Raw genomic sequence first — 20240 nt, 5'->3', positions numbered from 1 at the left:
CTCCACTTTGCACATTGTGCTAACTTTCTTTTCCTTTGACCTTCAGATTCGCAGACTTAAGGTGATTTCAAGGTTTGATCAATATTACGGATCGTTGCTCAAAGATGCTTAATGATAATTTTGGAGATAGTTTCTACAGAGTCCATTCAATTCATTTCTTGATTGCATCATTGGTTATTTATGCATTTTGATAGTTTGGTATTTTCTATTTCATTATATCAATGTGGTTAGTTTGTTAGTCATGTCATGGATATAGTAGAGTCATTATTTTGGGACAACTTATAGGGATAGAAACCTCCGGGTCGTGACACTTACTACAATCTTAATAAGGTCATACAAGATTAGTATAGTGGAATAAGACTAAACATAAAAAAGAAAGCATATAACTTGCTAATACGAGGCATTTACATGGTTTGATAACTCTAGGCTCTTACTTCACAATCTATGGCTCTTTAGTGAGTCACTCATGGAAAACCACTCTCCACGATCGACTACCAAAAGTGGAGAAACCTCTTTCAAGATCAAGATTAAAATGAAGATTACAAAAGAAAGGCTAAGAATACACCTCTTGCAAGATAGACTAAAATGACATTATAAGAGGAAGGCTAAAAATATTGAGGTTTCTAATAGGATCTAACTAATCACTATTTGCTAACCTTCAAGCTTCTGCCAAACTTCTATTTTATAGCCTTCAACACCTTCATTCTCCACTTGTTGTTTCATTCTTCACTTGTTGTAAGCTAATCTATTGTCGATAAGTCGACTTGTACCATCATCAGTTGACTACTTCCTCTAATCCCATCATCTTGAGTCTCCTAGCGGCTACTTGATTCAACGTGATTCCACCATTACTTGATTGCTCCATAGTAGATCTTAAGTCATCGATCGTTGCAACGCAACTCTATTAGATTAATACGATTCCTTCCTACTTCCCTCCTGCAACGTTAGTCAACTCGATCTTACCATTAGCTGACTAACTACAAGTCAATTGACTGGTTTATCACCCTGAGTAGACTTAGTATTCTAGTTGACTGGATTTGGTTCTAGTCTATTGGAACCGGATTATGATTATTCTAATGATATGGTCTTCTGTCTAAGTTGAGATTCTACAATCTCCCATGCACACAGGTCTCTTAAATTTTATTGCTCACCATAGCTTATTCGCAGCATGACTTTGTCCGCTAAGCTTTCTCTCGTCAGGCTTCTTGTCTCTTAGATACACTTGGGTTCGCAGGTCACTACATATGTCATTTTTCACGCTTCGGCTATGGATGTTATCTATGCTATCCTGGATGCTCCTAGTCCCATGGTCCCTTGAATGTCTAATTCTATCCTTCTTTAATCTCTGTAAATCTCAAATCATCCAGCTATCAACTTAGTTACACTAAGTCATGCTCTAGAGCTTCTCCAACACCACTTAATGCTTCTCGTATTGTGGTCCCTGGGTCGCCTCATGCGACTTTCTCTAATCTCTACAAACCTCTAAGTTATTGAGCATGTTACCTTGGCTTCATCATCCATATCATCTCGATGTCGTCGAGTCACGAACTCTCCAAGCTCTGTGTGTCCTACAAGTTTCTACATATTTAAACACACATATTAAACACAACATGCAAGGTTCAACTTAAACCTTTTGCACTAATATCAAAACCTAAGGTAGAACCCGATTACTTGGGGAATAATTGTAGTAACAATCTATCCTTTTTGATGTTTAACAATCTGTTTAAAGAATCTATTGAATGCCAATGAAATGCATATTATGCAATTGTTAGGATAATTGAGTGCTTCTATGGGTGAATTGACGTTTGTTAATTTTCCTTTTGTGTGTTTATAAGTTAGTATAAAGGTAGCCCGGTGCACAAAGCTTTAGTCAGTGTAGGGTCCTGGGCAAGGATTGGATCACATTGAGTCAATTGTATACAACCTTACATTTTTACAAGAGGCTGCTTCCGCGATTTGAACTCGTGACCTCATGCTCACATGACAACAATTTTATCATTGCGCCAAGACTCCCCTTCTTGTTCATAAGTTAGTATGCAGTAGAAATATTAAAAACAAACTCAAAACAAACACATAGAAAAGCAATACAAACCACTCAACATTTACATGGTTTGGAACCCTCAGTTCTTATTCCATGACGTATGATTGATTAATATATTGCTCTTGGAATCACCACTATCTTTCCTCTTCAAAAACCATCTATAGGTGGAGAAACCTCGACACTACCTGTTCTTACAAATCAAACTTGTACATGGTAGGGATTAGTGACCGCACAGCAAGCCGACTACTTCAGATCACTGGATTTTAGTATTGCACGTTTTTGTTTCGCTACCTTGGTATTCCTCTTGCAACAGAGAAGCTCTGCACCTGCAACTATGGGCCCTTAACAGAGGCTATCATGCTGAGATTAGCTTCTTGGCCCAAGCAAACACTATCATATGCAAGCAAACTTGAATTGGTGAAGACAGTGCTATAAGGTATTGAGTGCTTTTGACTTTCCATCTTACTAGTTTTGTGTGTAGTGATCGACAAGATTTATGCTATATGCCACTCATTTGTATGGTCCACCAAGCATCCACCTATATCTTGGGTGATAATGTGTCTGGATAAGGAGGAAGGCGAATATGGACTGCAGGATTTACGAACATGGAGCTATCCCTTTTGGCTAAGTCCCTATGGAACATTTAGCGGAAGGACTCCCTTTGGGTCCGATGGATCCACCATCAGTACCTCCAACACACTGACTTATGGGAGTGGTGGGTCAAGAAGGCGAATAACCCACTCGTCAAGAAGTTACAGTAGCTTCGACAGGAAATCCTGCACTCTGCCGATTCTGCTCAAATTCTCGGCACTCAGCTTGCTATCTAGTTCGATCCTCGACAGTGACGAGGAATGAAGGCTACATACGATTTCTTCAAACCATGGAGCACCAAGAAGACATGGGTTGCAGTCGTGTGGAAGCCCTACGTCATGCTGAAACACCAATTCTTCATGTGGTAGTTGGCAAACAACAAGGTTTGGACCAAAGATAAGTTGTCGTATGAAGCCTGCAAGACCTGTTAATTGTGCCAATGGATGGATGAGATTGAGGACCATCTTTTCTTTAATTGTTCAGTATTAAACCTCTATGGGACAAGGCTTGCAGCTGGCTCAACATCAACTGCACCTACAGCACAGTGGCAGCACTACTGGATAGCTTTGGACAAGCACACCGTCGAGACAGTAGGCTCAACAAAGCTCGACATATGGGCATCTATGCTATACTTGATTTGACAAACTCGGAATAGGTGCCAGTACGATGGAGGAATGCCAAATCTTGAGAGGGTGTTTAGCAAAGTCCAAACCCATGTATTCCAATTTTTGAGTGGTCCGAATGTAAGAGATCAATATAATTTACCTTTATATAAAAAAAAACAAAACAAAGAGATGCAAAAATACATGCTAGAATATAATAATATAAGTAAATAAACATTACAACATAGAATCTTGTGTTGCGTTATCTTTTGATAGCTTTGGATTGCTCACTAAAGGATTTAGAATGCAATAATACTCGCCCAAAGAAGCTTTAAGAATATTAGCTAAAAATCCTCCAAGAAGCTAGCTTTAATAAACTTTGAAGCAGCGGATCAGTCGATTGCTCCATGAGCTCTAGTCTATTGCTTCATGAGACTGAGAATTTGAACGTTTGCATAGCTTTATCCACTCAACAACTTTTTCTTGATTTCCTATTCAATATCAGTCGACTAATAATGCATAAGTCAACTAGTCCTTGAACAAAAATATTATGTTTGTTGGCACTTCATCTTAAATTAAATGCCTAGTCAATTGCTCCATGAATTGACTGCTACTCATATGAGTTGGCTGCTTGAAACTATAAATCTTATCAAACCACAATTTCTTAGTTTTGGATTCTTAGTCGACTAGATCATTTCATCAGTCTACTACACCATTAGTCAATTGTAAATCCATTATTGTAACCCTATACTTGACTAAACCACAACTTTGTGGTTTCAAGGTCATTAGTTGACTACGTCTCTTCACTAGTTGATTAACACATTGATTCCAACCACATTAAGGCTAAATCCATGTCGTGCCAAGCGATTCTATGTCTTAGCGATTTTATCATTCCAAGAAGCCTTCATGCTTCTAGGACTTCATCAAGCCAAGAAGCCTCTAAGCTTCAATAACCTATCATATCAAGAAGCCTTCATACTCTAGGACTTTATCAAATGTCTAGTACTTAATCAACCTTGATCTACCTAGACTTTTATTGCTAAATATTCGATTTTCATCGACCTACCTGCACTTCCACTACCAACTATTCGGTGCTCATCAACCAACGTGGGTTTCTGCCACCGACAAATATCCATCTAGTTTTCATGACTTGGCTTTGATTTTGTTTGCGGGTCAGACCTAGATAGCTTATAAAAGAGAGTTTTATGAAAGATTTTTAGTTAATGTTCTTGGATAATTCTAAGGTTGTGTTTCAGAGCCAACCTTAGCAAGAAAAGTAAAGTCAAGCAAATAATAAATGAATAAAAGAAAAGCTTCATTCTTGTAATTTTAGTTTGCATTGTATTTATTATATTTAGCCAACCCCACCTAATAGGATAAGATCTACTAAGACTTGGTTGTTATTATTGTATTTATTATATTTCCTTGGATATTGTTATTGCTATAATAAGTGTTGTAAGAGGTTTCTCTACCTCCAGATGATATCTTCGAAGGAGAAATATTAAAGATGCTTTGAGGAATGATCCACCTTATAAATCATTAATTATGGAGTATGAACTGGAACTTTTGAATCATATAAATTGTGTATACTTTGCATCACTTTTTTTTGGTTTTGTTTTCAGTCGTTTTTATTATATTTGCTGCATACTAACTCATTGTAGACGAACATTAAAAAAATCATTAAACGACTATTCACTCCCTCTAGCTACATCTAATGATCCCACAATTAGTATCAAAGTTTCGTCACTCTTTGAGGACTAACCGGTAAAGGAGCACACAAGGCTAGAGGAATTGGAGTGACCATAGAGCTCGAATGTGTTTTGGGACAAGACATCTACACTCTACCATATGATTAGTACTTTTTGGTGTGGAAGAGTTGCATGAAGATCTTTGAGCAAGTCAAGATTAAAGATTGGTTTGCGTTGAAAGAGGTGCCCAACTCTGATGGAGTTGATGTTTACTTAATACAATTTTGTGTAAAATAGGTGACTATAAGGATGCCAAAAATTATGGGAGAAGATGGTAAATCTTTGTGAAAATTGGCATAAGAGGAAGAGCTCAAGAAAAAGGGCTCATTGATCTAAGAAAGGGAAATGCGGAGGTTGAGAGATACTCAACACTCGGAGGCCAAGGAATCATCCATGTCTTCATCCAAGTGTGAGAAAGAAGTGAGACCATTGTCACTGCAGCAACAAAAAGCATCAAATTTTGGAGTCAAGAATGATGAGACTTTAATCTAATCAAGGCATGAGGATGAGAGCTCTACCTCTCTAAGCATTGATGATTCTACACAAGAAGATATATAATTTTTAATTTGTAAAAAATACGTATCTTATTATATGCTTTAAGCGCAAGGAAAGGGACGCTACAAAAACAAATGTCCAAGCTTGGCAAAAGAGAAAGTTTAGGTGGCACTTAAGGGGAAGAAGAAGCAAAAGGAGGCCGGACTAGTGGCACAAAGATGCAAGGAGCACATTATGTGTTTCTCTTGCAATGAGAGGGGTCACTACTATAACAAATGTCCAATTGGGAGGGAACTCAAGGACATGGGAGGAAGCTTAATCCAATAGGGAACTTTTAAGAGATAGGAAGATGGAGAAGGATTTAGGCAAATAACCCAAGAAGGAAAGGCAAATGCCTAAAAAAGAAATGTCCAAGATGTACATTAACATTCTAGAATTATGACGTTAGAGAAAGAAAATCAAATTTTTAAGAGAAGGCCCTTAGGAAGATGACTAATGAGCCTAAGAAAGAAAGATTTGGTCTAGGAGGACAAGAATCATCTAAGGATAAGAAAGGTTTGAGATATAAGCATAAGTCTAAGGAGAGTATGCCAATCTATCATAAAGTTCCATTTGACTATGCAACCAATTATAGGTCTAGGAGCACTAGCAAGGTAATAAGGGAGGTCATCTCTAGAGTTAACCTTGACGAGACCAACATGGTCGAGGCTTCTAAGCCTAAAAGGGCAGGGAGGTTATCCCTTATGAGTACTTAGAAATTCCAAAGAGCTACAATAGTTATTGAGCTTTTAAGAGTGTGATTCCTTTACACTAAATGGATATAGAATATGTCAACTATCAATGGGAAGAATAATTAACTCAACCATGAAAAGTTAACACTTTGGGGTATTTTTGTAGTTATTGGGATAGCTCGAAAATGAATTCCATAATTTTATCTAGAAGGATCTAGAGTATGCTAATATGTTTGGATATCACAATTTGAGAAAATTAGCACATGAGGATGAGTAGGGAGCTTATCAGAGGAATTGAGATAAGTTTCATGCAAATGAACATTGGGATATGTTAGAAAAATATGAAAATGGACTTAAATTGTTTGTAGTGTCAAATAAATTTATGAAATAGATGCATTTCAGTTTGGACTTGGTAGGCACAATGAAAAGAAGTCAAAACTAGGAATTTAGGATCAATATTTTATTTATCTAGTTTTGGTAAAATAATCAAGCTTAGGAAGTAGAAGGGTTTTTGGATAAAATCCATTTTTCCTAAGTAAATTTGGGTTAAACCAACCTCTCCACAAAGAATTTTTGGAGGTTGGTAAAATTTTTGATACAACAATAAAACAACCTAGTCTTATCCCATTAAGTATGGTAAGCTATATGGATCCTTCTACGAGCTCTATTCTCTACTATATCATCATCTATATTTAAATAAATTTTATCTTCTTTTAATGTTACTAAGTCTTCTTTGATTCTTCCTCATCTCGTTTAATGTACGTATTTATCATACTTTCACATCGTTTAACTAAACCATTTATTGGTTGTCTAAGTACATATTTATATCATCTTAAACACATCTTTTGGAGTTTTCCCTCGTTTATGAAATTTTTAGTTTCTAAAATTAGCATGACTGAAATTTTTAAAAAAACAATTGACTATTTCAATAACTAGTCGGCCTGATAATTATGGATTAGTTAAAGCTAATGTGGATTAGTTAAAGCTACTTGTCTCTAGAGAGTAGGTGCTTGAACACTCAATTGAAACTAGGATCAGTCGACTAGCAACGGTAGGAGTTGATTGATACAAAGTAGAAAAGTTGAATTGGAATTTTAAGATTAGAAAATCACCTAAGACAAACTTGTTATTCATGTCAGAGAGTTTTTTCGAGAACTTTAAACAAGTTGAGGATCTTAGAGGATGCACAAAATCAATAATTAAAAAATTATTGGTGCATTTCTACCACTTACAATTGAGTAAAATGCGCTAAGGTTGACGTTTTGGCACATCATAGGAATCAACACAATGTGTCAAATTTGGTATTTGACACATTATTAGAAATTAGTGTAGAGATAGGATTGATTATGCATACATACTTTTGTATTTTGATTCTTGCTATGTTATACATGTCTCTATACCTTACCATACCATGCTACACATATTTCATTCTATGACTTCCATGTTATTGATCTTTGCCATGTAAGTTATAGGTTATTATGTTAGTTTATATAATGAAATATTTGACACATGTATGTCTTTATTAGATGACTTGTATATTATTAGTTTATGCCATGTTTGACTTCATTTAACATCCAAAGTTAGAGGGGCAATTAAGGATGTCTAGGTAGAATTGCATGTTCATCTAGTTTTAGGAAGAACCTTGATTACATCTCACAAGAAACATAGGGTTAACTTATAATGTGTATTGAGACACCTATATATAAGTGAGATGATAGGATGATCAATTAAATTCAAGATACTTGATGTAGTGTCTCTAGATGACTTAAGCATCATTAATACACATGGAGTATGGGGCAAAGCTTATGGACAAGTCATGTACACATAGCCCAAGGATCATAATTGAAAATTATTTTGAAAATAATTTTAAAATGATTTTGAAAACCTTCATGTTGCCTACCCGATGGTAGAAGTCATCATTAATAGCTTTGGTATAAAGTTTGGGTAAAACATTTGAATATTTTAATGGTTTTCAACTGCCCTTTCTTGAAAATAAGATGTATTCTCTTATAAAATTATTTTTCCCTAATAGTACGTGACATAAATAATGTTTGAAATTTTTATGATTTTTTTTAATTATAGAATTATTTATGTATTTTTGAAATTACACTATTGAAGTTTTCAGATAGTAGTGTAACAATAGTCAATAAGAAAGGTCAATCTAATCTAATGATACAATGGTAGAAACATTGAAATTGTATTGTTTTAGTTATCACCCTCATCCCATTGGTATTTAGGTATTTTTGATCCTTTGAAATGCTTGGATAACTATTCAAAAAGGAGAGTTTGTTAGTAGAAATTAAGGGAAGAATTAAAGATGGGAGAACAAAGTATAAGGAGAGGTTAAAGTTTAAGGCTGAACTCTTGACCTCAGACGCCCCATGTTAGAATTTCTTAAAGGTTAAGGAATTTCAGAAATTGTTGGTATAATAACTAAGTGGGCCATCTTTGGTTTAGAAGGTAATGCATACTAAGAGGTGCTTCTTAAAGATATACGAATAACCCACGGTTGGGGGATATGTTTCCTTAAGGGGGAGAGGGACTTCCCTAGATTAAGGAAAGGCGAGAAGAAGATTGGAATTAGGGGAAGGCACCCACTTTGATGAAGTGATAAGCTCAAAGTTGGGCTTTAAACTAATTGCCAAAGGAGGAGAATGGAAGGTTAGGGAACCTTCACCTTTTTATATGCCAATAAAGGGAGAACCTTTTTATATGCCAAAGAAGGAGCATTTAAGTTAGGAATCCTTCACTTAGGATTGATATAGAGGATGAAGTTGGGGTGATGGCAGACCTTAAACATAATGCCAAATATCAAAAAGAGGAAGATTGTTGGTGTAATCGATCTCGGTTAAGATTAACCATGGTATGGATTGGGTTTTAATGCTTGAATAATACATTTGATATTTTAGCATGTGTTTGAATGAGTCAAGTAGGTCAAAGTTGATCAAATAATTGATAGTGGACGAAGTTCAAATGGGTCAAGGTCGACTGACATTTAATAGTATGGGAAGTCCAATAAGGAGTTGGAAAGAGAATATACCAAGTGAGGTTGATTAGACATTTGGTAGTGGAGAAGGCCAATAGATGCTAACAGTGAAAGTCCGAATAGATTAAAGCAAGTTAAGGTAGATTAGATGCCTAGTAGTTGATAGGAAATCTATGTAAGCTAATGAGGACTAGATATCTGACAAGTGATGGAAGATAGGCAACTCATGGAGGATTAGATGTCTGATAAGTGGAGGAAGTCCGAATAGGTTAATGAAAACCAAATACTTAGCAATAGAAGTCCTAACCACATCAATGATGATAGTAAAAGTCCCAGCGGCATGAGGTAGCTTCTTGGCATGTTAAAATCTTGAAAGCATTAAGGCTACTTAGCATCTTGAAGTCCTAAAGATGTAAGGAATATTTTAGCATGGGAAGTCTTCTAGGTTTAACCGACTACTAGGTAAGGATGAAGTCCTCGTAAGTCGAGGTCGACTTGAACTAGGTAAATGAAGAAGTCCCAAAAACATGGTGTCTCTTGGCACAACAAGAATTCGACCTTAATGTGGATGGAATCAATGTAGTAGTCAATGGAAGATAGGCAACTCATGGAGGATTAGATGTCTGATAAGTGGAGGAAGTCCAGATAGGTTAATGAAAATCAAATACTTAGCAATAGAAGTCCTACCACATCAATGATGATAGTAATAGTCCCAGCGGCACGAGGTAGCTTCTTGGCATGTTGAAATCTTGAAAGCATTGAGGCTACTTAGCATCTTGAAGTCCTAAAGATGTAAGGAATATTTTAGCATGGGGAGTCTTCTAGGTTTAATCGACTACTAGGTAAGGATGAAGTCCTCGTAAGTCGAGGTCGACTTGAACTAGGTAAATGAAGAAGTCCAAAAACATCGGGTCTCTTGGCACAGCAAGAATTCAACCTTAATGTGGATGGAATCAATGTAGTAGTCAATGGAAGATAGGAAACTCATGGAGGATTAGATGTCTGATAAGTGGAGGATGTCCAGATAGGTTAATGAAAACCAAATACTTAGCAATAGAAGTCCTACCGCATCAATGATGATAGTAAAAGTCCCAGCGGCACGAGGTAGCTTCTTGGCATGTTGAAATCTTGAAAGCATTGAGGCTACTTAGCATCTTGAAGTCCTAAAGATGTAAGGAATATTTTAGCATGGGAAGTCTTCTAGGTTTAACCGACTACTAGGTAAGGATGAAGTCCTCGTAAGTCGAGGTCGACTTGAACTAGGTAAATGAAGAAGTCCCAAAACATCGGGTCTCTTGGCACAACAAGAATTCAACTTTAATGTGGATGGAATCAATGTATTAGTCAATTGAAGAATTAGTAGTAATCAACTAATGAACCTGAAATCATAAAATTGTAATTTAGTTGAGTTTGGGGTTACAATAGTCGACTGATGGAACAGTCTAATTGTTTGAAGAATCTGAAACCATAAAGTTATGGTTTGGTTGGATTTGTATTATTAAATAGTCATCAATCAATTGATGATGATATCAATTGACCCATGGAGCATTCAATTAGGCAATCAACTCAAGCAAAAATGCAAACTAGCATGATGTTTTTGTTTGATTCTGTTTTTCCAATTGGTGTATCAGTAGTGGACTACGATGGTAATGTAATTGATTGATACCAAACTAGGGAATCAAGAAATAACAATTGACTAGATAAAGCTACTGGAAATGGTCGAATTCAAACATGCTATAGTGGAGTAGCCGATTGAAGGTAACGGAGCAATCGATTGAACAGTGGATTCCAACCTCAAGAAGGAGCCTATCAAAGAGAGTTTCATGGAAGGTTTTGTCTAACGTTCTTGGGTGGTTTTAGGGTGAATTTTGTTGTGTTTCAGACCCAACCTTGAGTAAGAAAAGTGAAAGCAAATAAGCAATAAGCGAATAAAAGAAAAGCTTCATTCTTGTAATTGTGCTTTGCATTGTATTCATTATATTTCCTTATATATTGTTGTGTCTGTAACAATAGGTGATGCAAGATATTTCTCCACATCTGAAAAGGTATTCGAGAAAAAGAAAGAATAGAGGTGATTCAAGGAGTGATCCACCTTACGGATCATAGGTCGTGGATCAAGAATTGGGGATTCCAAACCATATAAATTTTCTTTGTTTTTTGGTTGAGTTATTTTTATTATTTCCGCTGCGTACTAACTCATTATAGACAAACACGAAAAGAAAATCGACAAATGACTATTTACCCCCCTTTATTGCATCCAACAATCACATAGTGATACTAAATGTAGGATACTTGATAGCATGCTTGACCTTGGCTAGAAGGCGAGTGGATGAACGGTTCCCCTAAATCAAAATTCTCTCATAAATACAAAGATAAATCAAACGTTAATTGCATGTTTACTCGTATATTGTCATTTGTGTTAGGAGCATACAATGAAAATATAATGAAGAAACAAAAACACAATGCTAAGTAGATTTAACATGGTTTGGATATCTCATAATCAACTACTACAACTACTATGATGCCTCCTCTCGTGCATCACTCCTGTAAAGGTTCCACTATAACCACCACTTAATAAGATGTAATAGGGGTAAACCTCCCACTTGAGAAATGCAAAGCTAAAGTAAAAGAGAATACCAAGGTTCTTGAGTTGAGCCTTCAACCTTATAAAAACCCTTGGAAAGCTTGGAAAGTTTGAGCATGGTTAACACAAGATTAGAGAGAATTTTAGGATGTTTTCATGTAACCCATATTAGCTTAAAGCCTTCTGAGGCTTATATAAGAAACAACTCTAATGACTCTAATTTGTCTGTTGAAAACAGTTGACTTAAAGCCCCTAAGGCTTCTAGTCAATTGAAAACACTCTTAATTGATCAGGAAAATATAGTCATTAAACAACTAATGAGTCTTCAAGCAACCAACTATTCAAGTTTCCAATGGACTGACTTTTAACTATTTCTCGAACAACAACATTATATTCTTTGAATTTTTGTGTTATTTGACTCTCGAGTTGACTACATTGTCCAATTGACTCGTAAGTTGATTGAATTGTCTAGTCAACTCTCAAATCACTGAATTTTTTAATCTATTAGATTCAACCCTTCAATTGACTAAATATACTTAGAGTTCCCTCCTTCACTTGGCTTTTAGGACTAGGAGTCCCTGGGTTGAATGCTTCATTCAATTCACTCTATAGTCTACCCTTATCTAAACACATCATCCCAACGATGCTATCCAAAGATTATATTTCACTCATGTAATCTCTCAAGCTATTATATTTCTAGTTCTATCCAAAATTCACCTTAAGCAAGCCTTTGATCCCTTAGTTGCATTAAGCTCTCCATTTGCTCCATGTGATATAAGTTTGCATCACTACATGTGTTAATCTTCAATCTCTTAGATGTACCAAACCCTAAGCTTACTATTCTTCACCTCACCTTCAAGTTCACCTTGTTATGAGCCTCTAAGCTATCAAACTAGTAGTTGCTTCATGCTCCTTGTTGTAGAGTTAAACTCATTAGGTTTTCAGTTGCACCTTGTTCTTCGAGCTCACTCTATATCAACCTTTTCTTGCCTCCTATTTTACCTTGTTGCAAATCTCAGCCATCAAGCCAAACAATCTCATAATCACCTCAAGCTAACTCACTCTATTGTGTCAATATATTCTATAAGCTTCATGCGTACTTTGCCAAGCTCCTATATACTTAATACACCATAAAAAACACATGATAAACTTAACTTGAACCTTTTACCTGAAACATCAAAATCATCTAGTCGTCCCTGACTATTTGGGAGCATCACTACACTGACACTATCTCCTTATCTTCTTGGGCTACAAATGCTACCCCTTTTTAGGTTTCTTTGAAGTTGGGTTTGACCTTTTATGGAGCTCTATTTAATAAAAGAACTCATCTGAAAGAATTGTCTTGAGATCTTTTGACACCTTGTAAGCATCAACCATGCAAGTCTAAAGTGTTATATGGGGGAATGCCCTTTATAATGAATCAAGTAAAATCATGGTTGCTCACTTCCTCTTTAAGTGCAACGAATCCATTATGAATCTCGTTAAACTCTCATGACCATTTCTCCATCTTACATCTTGAATTGTTGAAGTGGAATCATTAGGGGTCCGATCCCTCTTTGTAATCTGAGTCGGAATTGCCTTCATACAATTTAATCAATTTTTTTTCTACAACTATTTTATATTTAGAAGTGTCCCATTTGGTTCACTTTCCTGTTTGCTTTAAACTTTTTCTTTATGTCTACATTCCATCTTTCCATTTGATGGGCATATCATGTTTATCCAATAGGTAAAGTTTATTCTATCAAAGAGTGGAGATCTTGTATCCTTTAATGTTACTTCAACCTCAGAACCTTGCTGTGGTACTAGTTGTAGAATCTATTATGGCCTGCCTAGAGGGGGAGGGGTGAATAGATGACACACCCAATTTGTCAATCCTTACACAATAACACAAAAAAAAAATGCTTGTGTAATAAGTCATGTCAAGTATATATACACAGTGGGAATAAAAGAAATAAACTACAGCATGATGCTAATAAGAAGATCTTATGTAGTTAAGAGACCTTATTTCTTCTCCATGGTCTATGATGCATTCAGTGCTTAACTCCTGAATAGTTTTGACTAAATCATCTCTTCACAAGTGATAATGGGGTAAACCTCTACAAAGTAAAATATACCTTGGCCCAATTAATGGGGGATTTAACAAGATATCATAAGTTTGACCCGTAACAAAGATTTCATTCACAATAAATACCACCTCTTTCCTAAATAATGGAGTGAAATCAAAGGGAACGAGTAAAATAACAAATAGTTGTAAGATTGAATCCTTTTCTTCTTTCTCCAAGTTCTTGGATGCTTTTAGGCACTTGATCAATATGAGCATAAAGATTTTGGACGTTTACAATAACTTCTAAGTGCCCAAAAGGTCTCTAAGAAATTTTGGACGTTTACAATTACTTCTAAGTGCCCAAAAGGTCTCTAAGAACTTGTATACAGAACCTTATAATGGAGTATTTCTAGTTGCCTCGTCAACTAGAAAAAATTGATGCTCACAAGTGGCCTTGGCTGACGAGTAGATCTCTAGTTAGTTGAAAATTTCTTCTAGTCTAGTGCTCAAGCCTCCAAACATACTGTTGCTCGAATAGAAACATTCTATTTGCCTCTATCTAGTCAACATATTAGTCTAATTGACTGAAAATCACCTCTAGTTGATTGAAAACATGAGGAATCCCCCTTTCACTTGGCTAACAATCCATCCCGAGCCTACACAATGGTTGAGATTTGAGTCAATCAACAAAATACAATTTGGGAGACTTATCATATAGTTGAAGGTTTTACAATCATCAAGCTCTATGTAGCTTACCCACTACTTAGCAACCGCAACATTGTTACAATACGTAGCTCAAAGATAAAAAAAATATCAAAGATTACAATTACTCAATATAATCTATCATGATTGTCATAACTTAGAGTCTTCAGTTTCTCGAGTCCACTAAGCTCCAATGTAGCAATCCAATTCAAGCATCACAATGATCTAAGCTTCCAACTCTCATGTCCACGTTAAGCAACCACAACATTGTTACAATATGTAGCTCAAAGATAAAAAAAAAAAATCAAAGATTACAATTACTCAATATAATCTATCATGATTGTCATAACTTAGAGTCTTTAGTTTCTTGAGTCCACTAAGCTCCAATGCTGCAACCCAATTCAAGCATCACGATGATCTAAGCTTCCAACTCTCATGTCCACCGAGCTTTCCCCAAGATTTCGCGCACCAACTCAATCTAAGCCAATCTCTCGAACACATGATCTCCAAGATCATCATGCCTATAACTCGATTCCGTCAAGTTCATCGAGCTCCATTCTCCACTCAATCCGGGCCTCTAGCCTTCAAGCACGTGATCTTCACGACCACCATATCCATTAGCTCCACTCAATCTAGTTCTCCAACCCTCGAGCCTACAACCTCTATTATAACCATATGCATTATCCAAGTACTTGAACACACAATACACATATCAAAACACAAAAAGACATCTAACTTAAACCATATCACCAATATATCTAACCCAACCATAAGGCAGGAGTCATTTCTCCAACAATTTTTTTTAGGATTTTAGAGTTGATTTGTATAAAAGGATAAGCACCTAGGGTTAGTCTAGTTTACCTAAAGAGCTTGTTTCTGTTGCTTTTAGGCTTGTAGCAAGCTATTTGTATCAAGTTTATTGTTTTCTATGCTTTGTATCATGACTACCTCTGTTCAATTTAGGTTAGAATTTCTGGATTGTTGGTGAGAACTTGAACAAATGCACTCCTACGTCTTAAAGCATCCTTAATTCAATTAAGAATATTGAAGATGTTATTTTGGGTATTTCAGGTAGTGTAGTTGACCAAAGATTATTGGTTAGTAACATAGTTGCAATAAGACCCAATGTTCACGTTTGTATCAATTTTATTCCAAATGCTCAGTTAGATTGCTAAAACTCGCACGTTGGTTTCTATCTGTTGCTTATATATCTAGGCGAATTAAACTTGTTTTGTTGCCCAAAACCAACTTTCTATACTTGGTTAGTTTGCTATGAGTTAGTCATTCGACTAAACATATAGTGTTCAAACCCAACACCTGATTGATCAAATTTACCAGCGATCTTGAACTCTCCTTGATGCAATTTCCTCATTATCTTTCCTTTTTCCTGAAAGAAATATATAGATTAAGATTGGTGATATGACATGTTTAATATCTCAACAGATGCGCCTAAATAAATTTAGAAACGTCCCTTTTGGGAATGACAGCGGTTCTGATTGAATGCTTGTTGATAGCAATGAGGTTTTTGTTTTTGTTTTGTTTATTTCCCCACAAGGCAGTGGATAACAATAAACTTACCAGAAAGTTTGTCATTTCAATACACATGGATGGGTTATTAAATGCTATACTTTTCTTGTTTTAATTTGTTACATCATAATTTCAAAAATCGAATGAACCAGAAGTGATATATATGCAGGTTCTTATAAACATATGATGCGCAGCTCAACTACATTCCCTAACTTGTTTATGGCTGGAGACTGGATAGTCAGCCGACATGGATCATGGTCTAAGGTAATCCTCAAGCATCATACTTGGACAACTCCAAAACAATATGGAAACTGAAAGTGAAAGTATCAATTCATACTGTGATGCATATCAGGAGAAAGCTTATGTGACGGGACTTGAAGCTGCAAACAGAGTGGTGGACTTTCTTGGTGAGGGAGAATTTGCCAAAATAATAGCAGTTGAAGAAGATGAAGCTCATATCGATGCATTAAGAAGCCTCAATAGAAGATTTGCTGAGATAAGATCCCAGCTTCCAGTGTTTGAATACTTCCTCTAAAAGAATTGTTCCAAGTATATTTTTTTTATGAATCCATTTTACAAATAATGGGGGAAAAAGAGTTTTGTTTTCTAAGTAGCCTCCTCTACTTGTGTCTTTATTTAATATTATAATTGTACAGTTTACAAACTCTACCATATGAAAACTTAACTTGTTACAAATATATTTATTTCTAAGGTGGTTAAGAATTGAGTTAACAAATCTGTATTTTTATTAGATTGCATATTCTTTATGATGAAATGACAATAAATCTAATGATGTTTTTTTTGTTTTCTAATAAAAGACTGAAATAGAGATTATGTGCATGATAGCTGGATGCTTACAGTTCAAATTTATGGCTACTTAGAACATGTCTCAACTTGATCATTAATTCTTTAATTCAAATGAGCTTATTTCTAAAGTTTTAGTTTTTATTGTTCAAACATAAAGAAGGATAATATGGATTTTGTGGGTTTGGATATCATTCTAGGAGTTAGACCCGACCACGGTTCAGAATCGATGGTTCGATGGTTCGGAACCGCCGGTTCGACGGTTCATGGCAGGTCGACCCTTAACCTTAACCTCCCAAGACGGTTACGGTTCACGATTCGGAACCGCCGGTTCACGGTTCGATTCACGGTTGGCGACGGTTCAAGATTATTATATTATAAATTTATTTAAAAAAGGGCTTGCACTTATTAAATTGCCTACGTATCCCCGTAGGGTATAGGGGAATCAAAGCCCACGTAGTTCTTTTACATTTTCACCCTTTTACATCACTCACTTCCATTTCCTCCCATTCCTCCCGTTGTATTCGTTCCTTCAATATCAAATTCTTCGGCTTCGTCTTCTGAAAGTTGCATTCCTTGGGAAAACGAAAACGGCCGTCGATTCCAACGGGAAAACGAAAAAAAATTAAAATTTTGAACCGGCGGGCCGCCGGTTTCACACCCTCTTGAACCGGAACCGGCTCGGCAGGATGCCGGGCCGGTTCCGGTTCACTAGGCTAACCGGGTCAACGGGCCACCCGGCCCGTGGTCGGGTCTACTAGGAGTGAGGGCAAGAAAACTAGTGAAGGATACCTAATCTCAAAGAAAATGATTCGAAAGTATAGAAGTTTTCTAATTTGCCCCTGGGGTATAGCTGAGTTGGTTACGACGGAGCAGACTTGTAGAAGGGGGCAAGGGTTCGAATCTCGACAAAGCCGAGCAATACCCTCCTCCGTCGTGGTCAACTACAGTTTCTCAATTTACCTTCTCACAGATGGTCATAGGACCGACCGTGTGAGACCGCTGGGGTGACAGATTCTACCTTTTAGATAAGAAAGAATAGAAGTACTCCTTAGAATTGTTGCTTCAAAAAGCTTTAATTGAGATAATAAAGTTGGGGTTTAGTTTGAAAAAAAGAAAGAGAAAAATTATGGAGAAAAGTTTAGAATACTCTTTTATTAAGAAATATCATGTACTAGTAAATAGTTGTAAATGGAAATTAGGATCCAAACATTTGAATGAACTAAAAGAGTTTTTGATTCTCAAACATAAGATTAGAACACTACTCAAATTTAGGATGAGCTAAAGAAAATGATACACTCTCACCATAAAGAATGCTATTAGCAAATGAAAATTTAGCATTTTTTCCTAATTGACACAACATACATTCAAGAGATTAAAGACAAAAACAAATTAAGAACCATATCAAGATTAGAATGACTAAGATGATGGTGTGTCTAAAGATCATGAGACTGTCAAAAGAGAAGTTTATTAAAGTACATATAGTTCGTATAGTTCGAGACTCATGCCCTTCATCAATAACTTTGGTTGTAATCCTGAATGAAAATTGAAAGTGATATTGATGGTTATGGAACAATTTAAGGATTTGATGATTTTTATAATGGATAATAAGCTCAATAAAATTCAAGCATATAAAATATAGAGGAAAAGGATGAAAAGGTGAGAGCTGAATATTCTCAAATGTCTTTAATCCATGCATGAATGGCATTCATTGGCTACTATCACATTGAGAGGACATATTGGTAGTATAAGAAGAGGGAAAGAATAGACGCAACAAAAAAATGTGCTTCGAGACCTTTTAATCTCGACTTCAAGGGATGCTTTAAATGTGTGAGATAAATAGATGTGCTTTTATAGGTTATACTGATAACTAGTTGAGATGAGTGACATTGACAACGATTTGGAATGACCGTTTGGTATAGTAGCAATTTCAATGGTATAATAAGCTTTTCCTATTTGTGCTTCCTAAATTATAAAAAAATTATGTGAAATCTAAATTTACTCAAGAAAATTATATTTAAACAAAATGTGTTGGGAATTTTTGTTGTTGTTGTTGTTGATTATGAGATAATTTGAGCTAATAGGGAGGATATTAAGTTAAAGAGTTGTTTGAACTCAAATTAGATTCGATTTGAATCCAAATTGATCACTTTTGGATTATGCTCAAGTTGAATCTAAAATTAAAATTATGTTTAGTTTAGTCATCATCTAGGGATTTCTCTATATAGATAGGAGGAACCTCTCTCTTGGCAAAATCCTATGTTGCACACCTTTGCCACCTCTCAGTCCCTCCTTTTCTAAGTCAATGTCATATTCCTTCCTTTAGGGTTCCTCTCCCTTGACAATGTGACACATTCTTCCGATAAGTATACCTATGAGTGATTGAGTGGCGCCATTGCCCTTAGCTACAATTGCCATCCTTTTCTCTACATAATTTGGTGCCATGCCCCTTTCATTTGTGTTCTACGCTACACATTGATTGGCTAGCACATTGGACTCCTCTCTCAATTAGTCGCAACTCGTACGATCTATATGAGAGTGATCTATATCAGTGATATGATTCATTCAAATAATCATTGTCATTTTCAACATGCGAGCCACTACACATGAATCCTAGTTGCAAGCCGTCCCTTCCTCTAGTTTATTATAAGTACTTTTTAACTAGAATTGAATTAGAGGGATTTAAAGCCATGATTTGTATCCTTTTAGAAAGGCGTTCAATTTTGTTTCCTTAATTTGAATTGTAGAGTTCAATCTTCTATCAGTAAGGTCAGCAGTTTAAATTTGCTATCGTAGTTGTTTTTGGTTTAATTGGTTTTAGTACCCTAGAGATAAGCAGATTTTAAAGAGTATTATTGAAAAATATAATTACATAATAAGTCAATGAATTGGGATGATTTTCCTTATCCAGTGTTCTCTTGGTTGTTTTTGTAGAAGAAGTTGGGATGATTTCTCCAACTAGGATTGTAAGTGTTGGAATATGGATTGTTTGACCTCTGGTTGTAGTTATAGATCGCATCCACTTGCTCCGTCTAGACTCCTTGGGATAATTCACAATAATATGCTCTGCTGCACTATAAATCTCACAAAAAAATATTAGCAACGCTCACAACATTAACACTAAGCGAATTAAATTTTTTTTGTTAGAGCGTCCATCTTCGTAGAAATAAGGTCAATAGCACTTACCTCATACTTACATGCGCTCTTTATGGGATTGCCTCTTTCATTTGCTCATGGATAATAATTCATCGTCACTTTCTCAATAATATCATAGGCTTCATCTAGAGTTTTGTTCATTAAGGCTCCTTCAACAGCTGAGTTAAATGAAACCCTAGTAGAATAGGTGATTTCATTGTAGAATATGTGTATGATCAATCATTTATCC

General features: G+C 35.9%; 1 protein-coding gene across 1 annotated transcript in view; it reads left to right on the top strand.

Moving 5' to 3' along the window:
- The window catches only part of LOC141813042 (uncharacterized), a 34479-nt gene extending 17741 nt beyond the window's left edge, over positions 1 to 16738 (top strand). Inside the window, exons 11-12 of the mRNA XM_074700951.1 lie at positions 16221 to 16315; positions 16404 to 16738. Of these exons, the coding sequence (XP_074557052.1) occupies positions 16221 to 16315; positions 16404 to 16586 (278 nt within the window). The 3' untranslated portion in view covers positions 16587 to 16738. The remainder of the gene's footprint in view (positions 1 to 16220; positions 16316 to 16403) is intronic.
- The last annotated feature ends 3502 nt before the right edge of the window (positions 16739 to 20240 follow it).

Source organism: Curcuma longa, chromosome 20, assembly GCF_044706935.1.
Source record: "Curcuma longa cultivar G26 ecotype Majalengka, Jawa Barat chromosome 20, ITB_CL_G26_1.1, whole genome shotgun sequence".
NCBI lineage: Eukaryota > Viridiplantae > Streptophyta > Magnoliopsida > Zingiberales > Zingiberaceae > Curcuma > Curcuma longa.
Note: the sequence above shows the minus strand (reverse complement) of the source record. Positions and strands in the feature narration are given on the sequence as shown.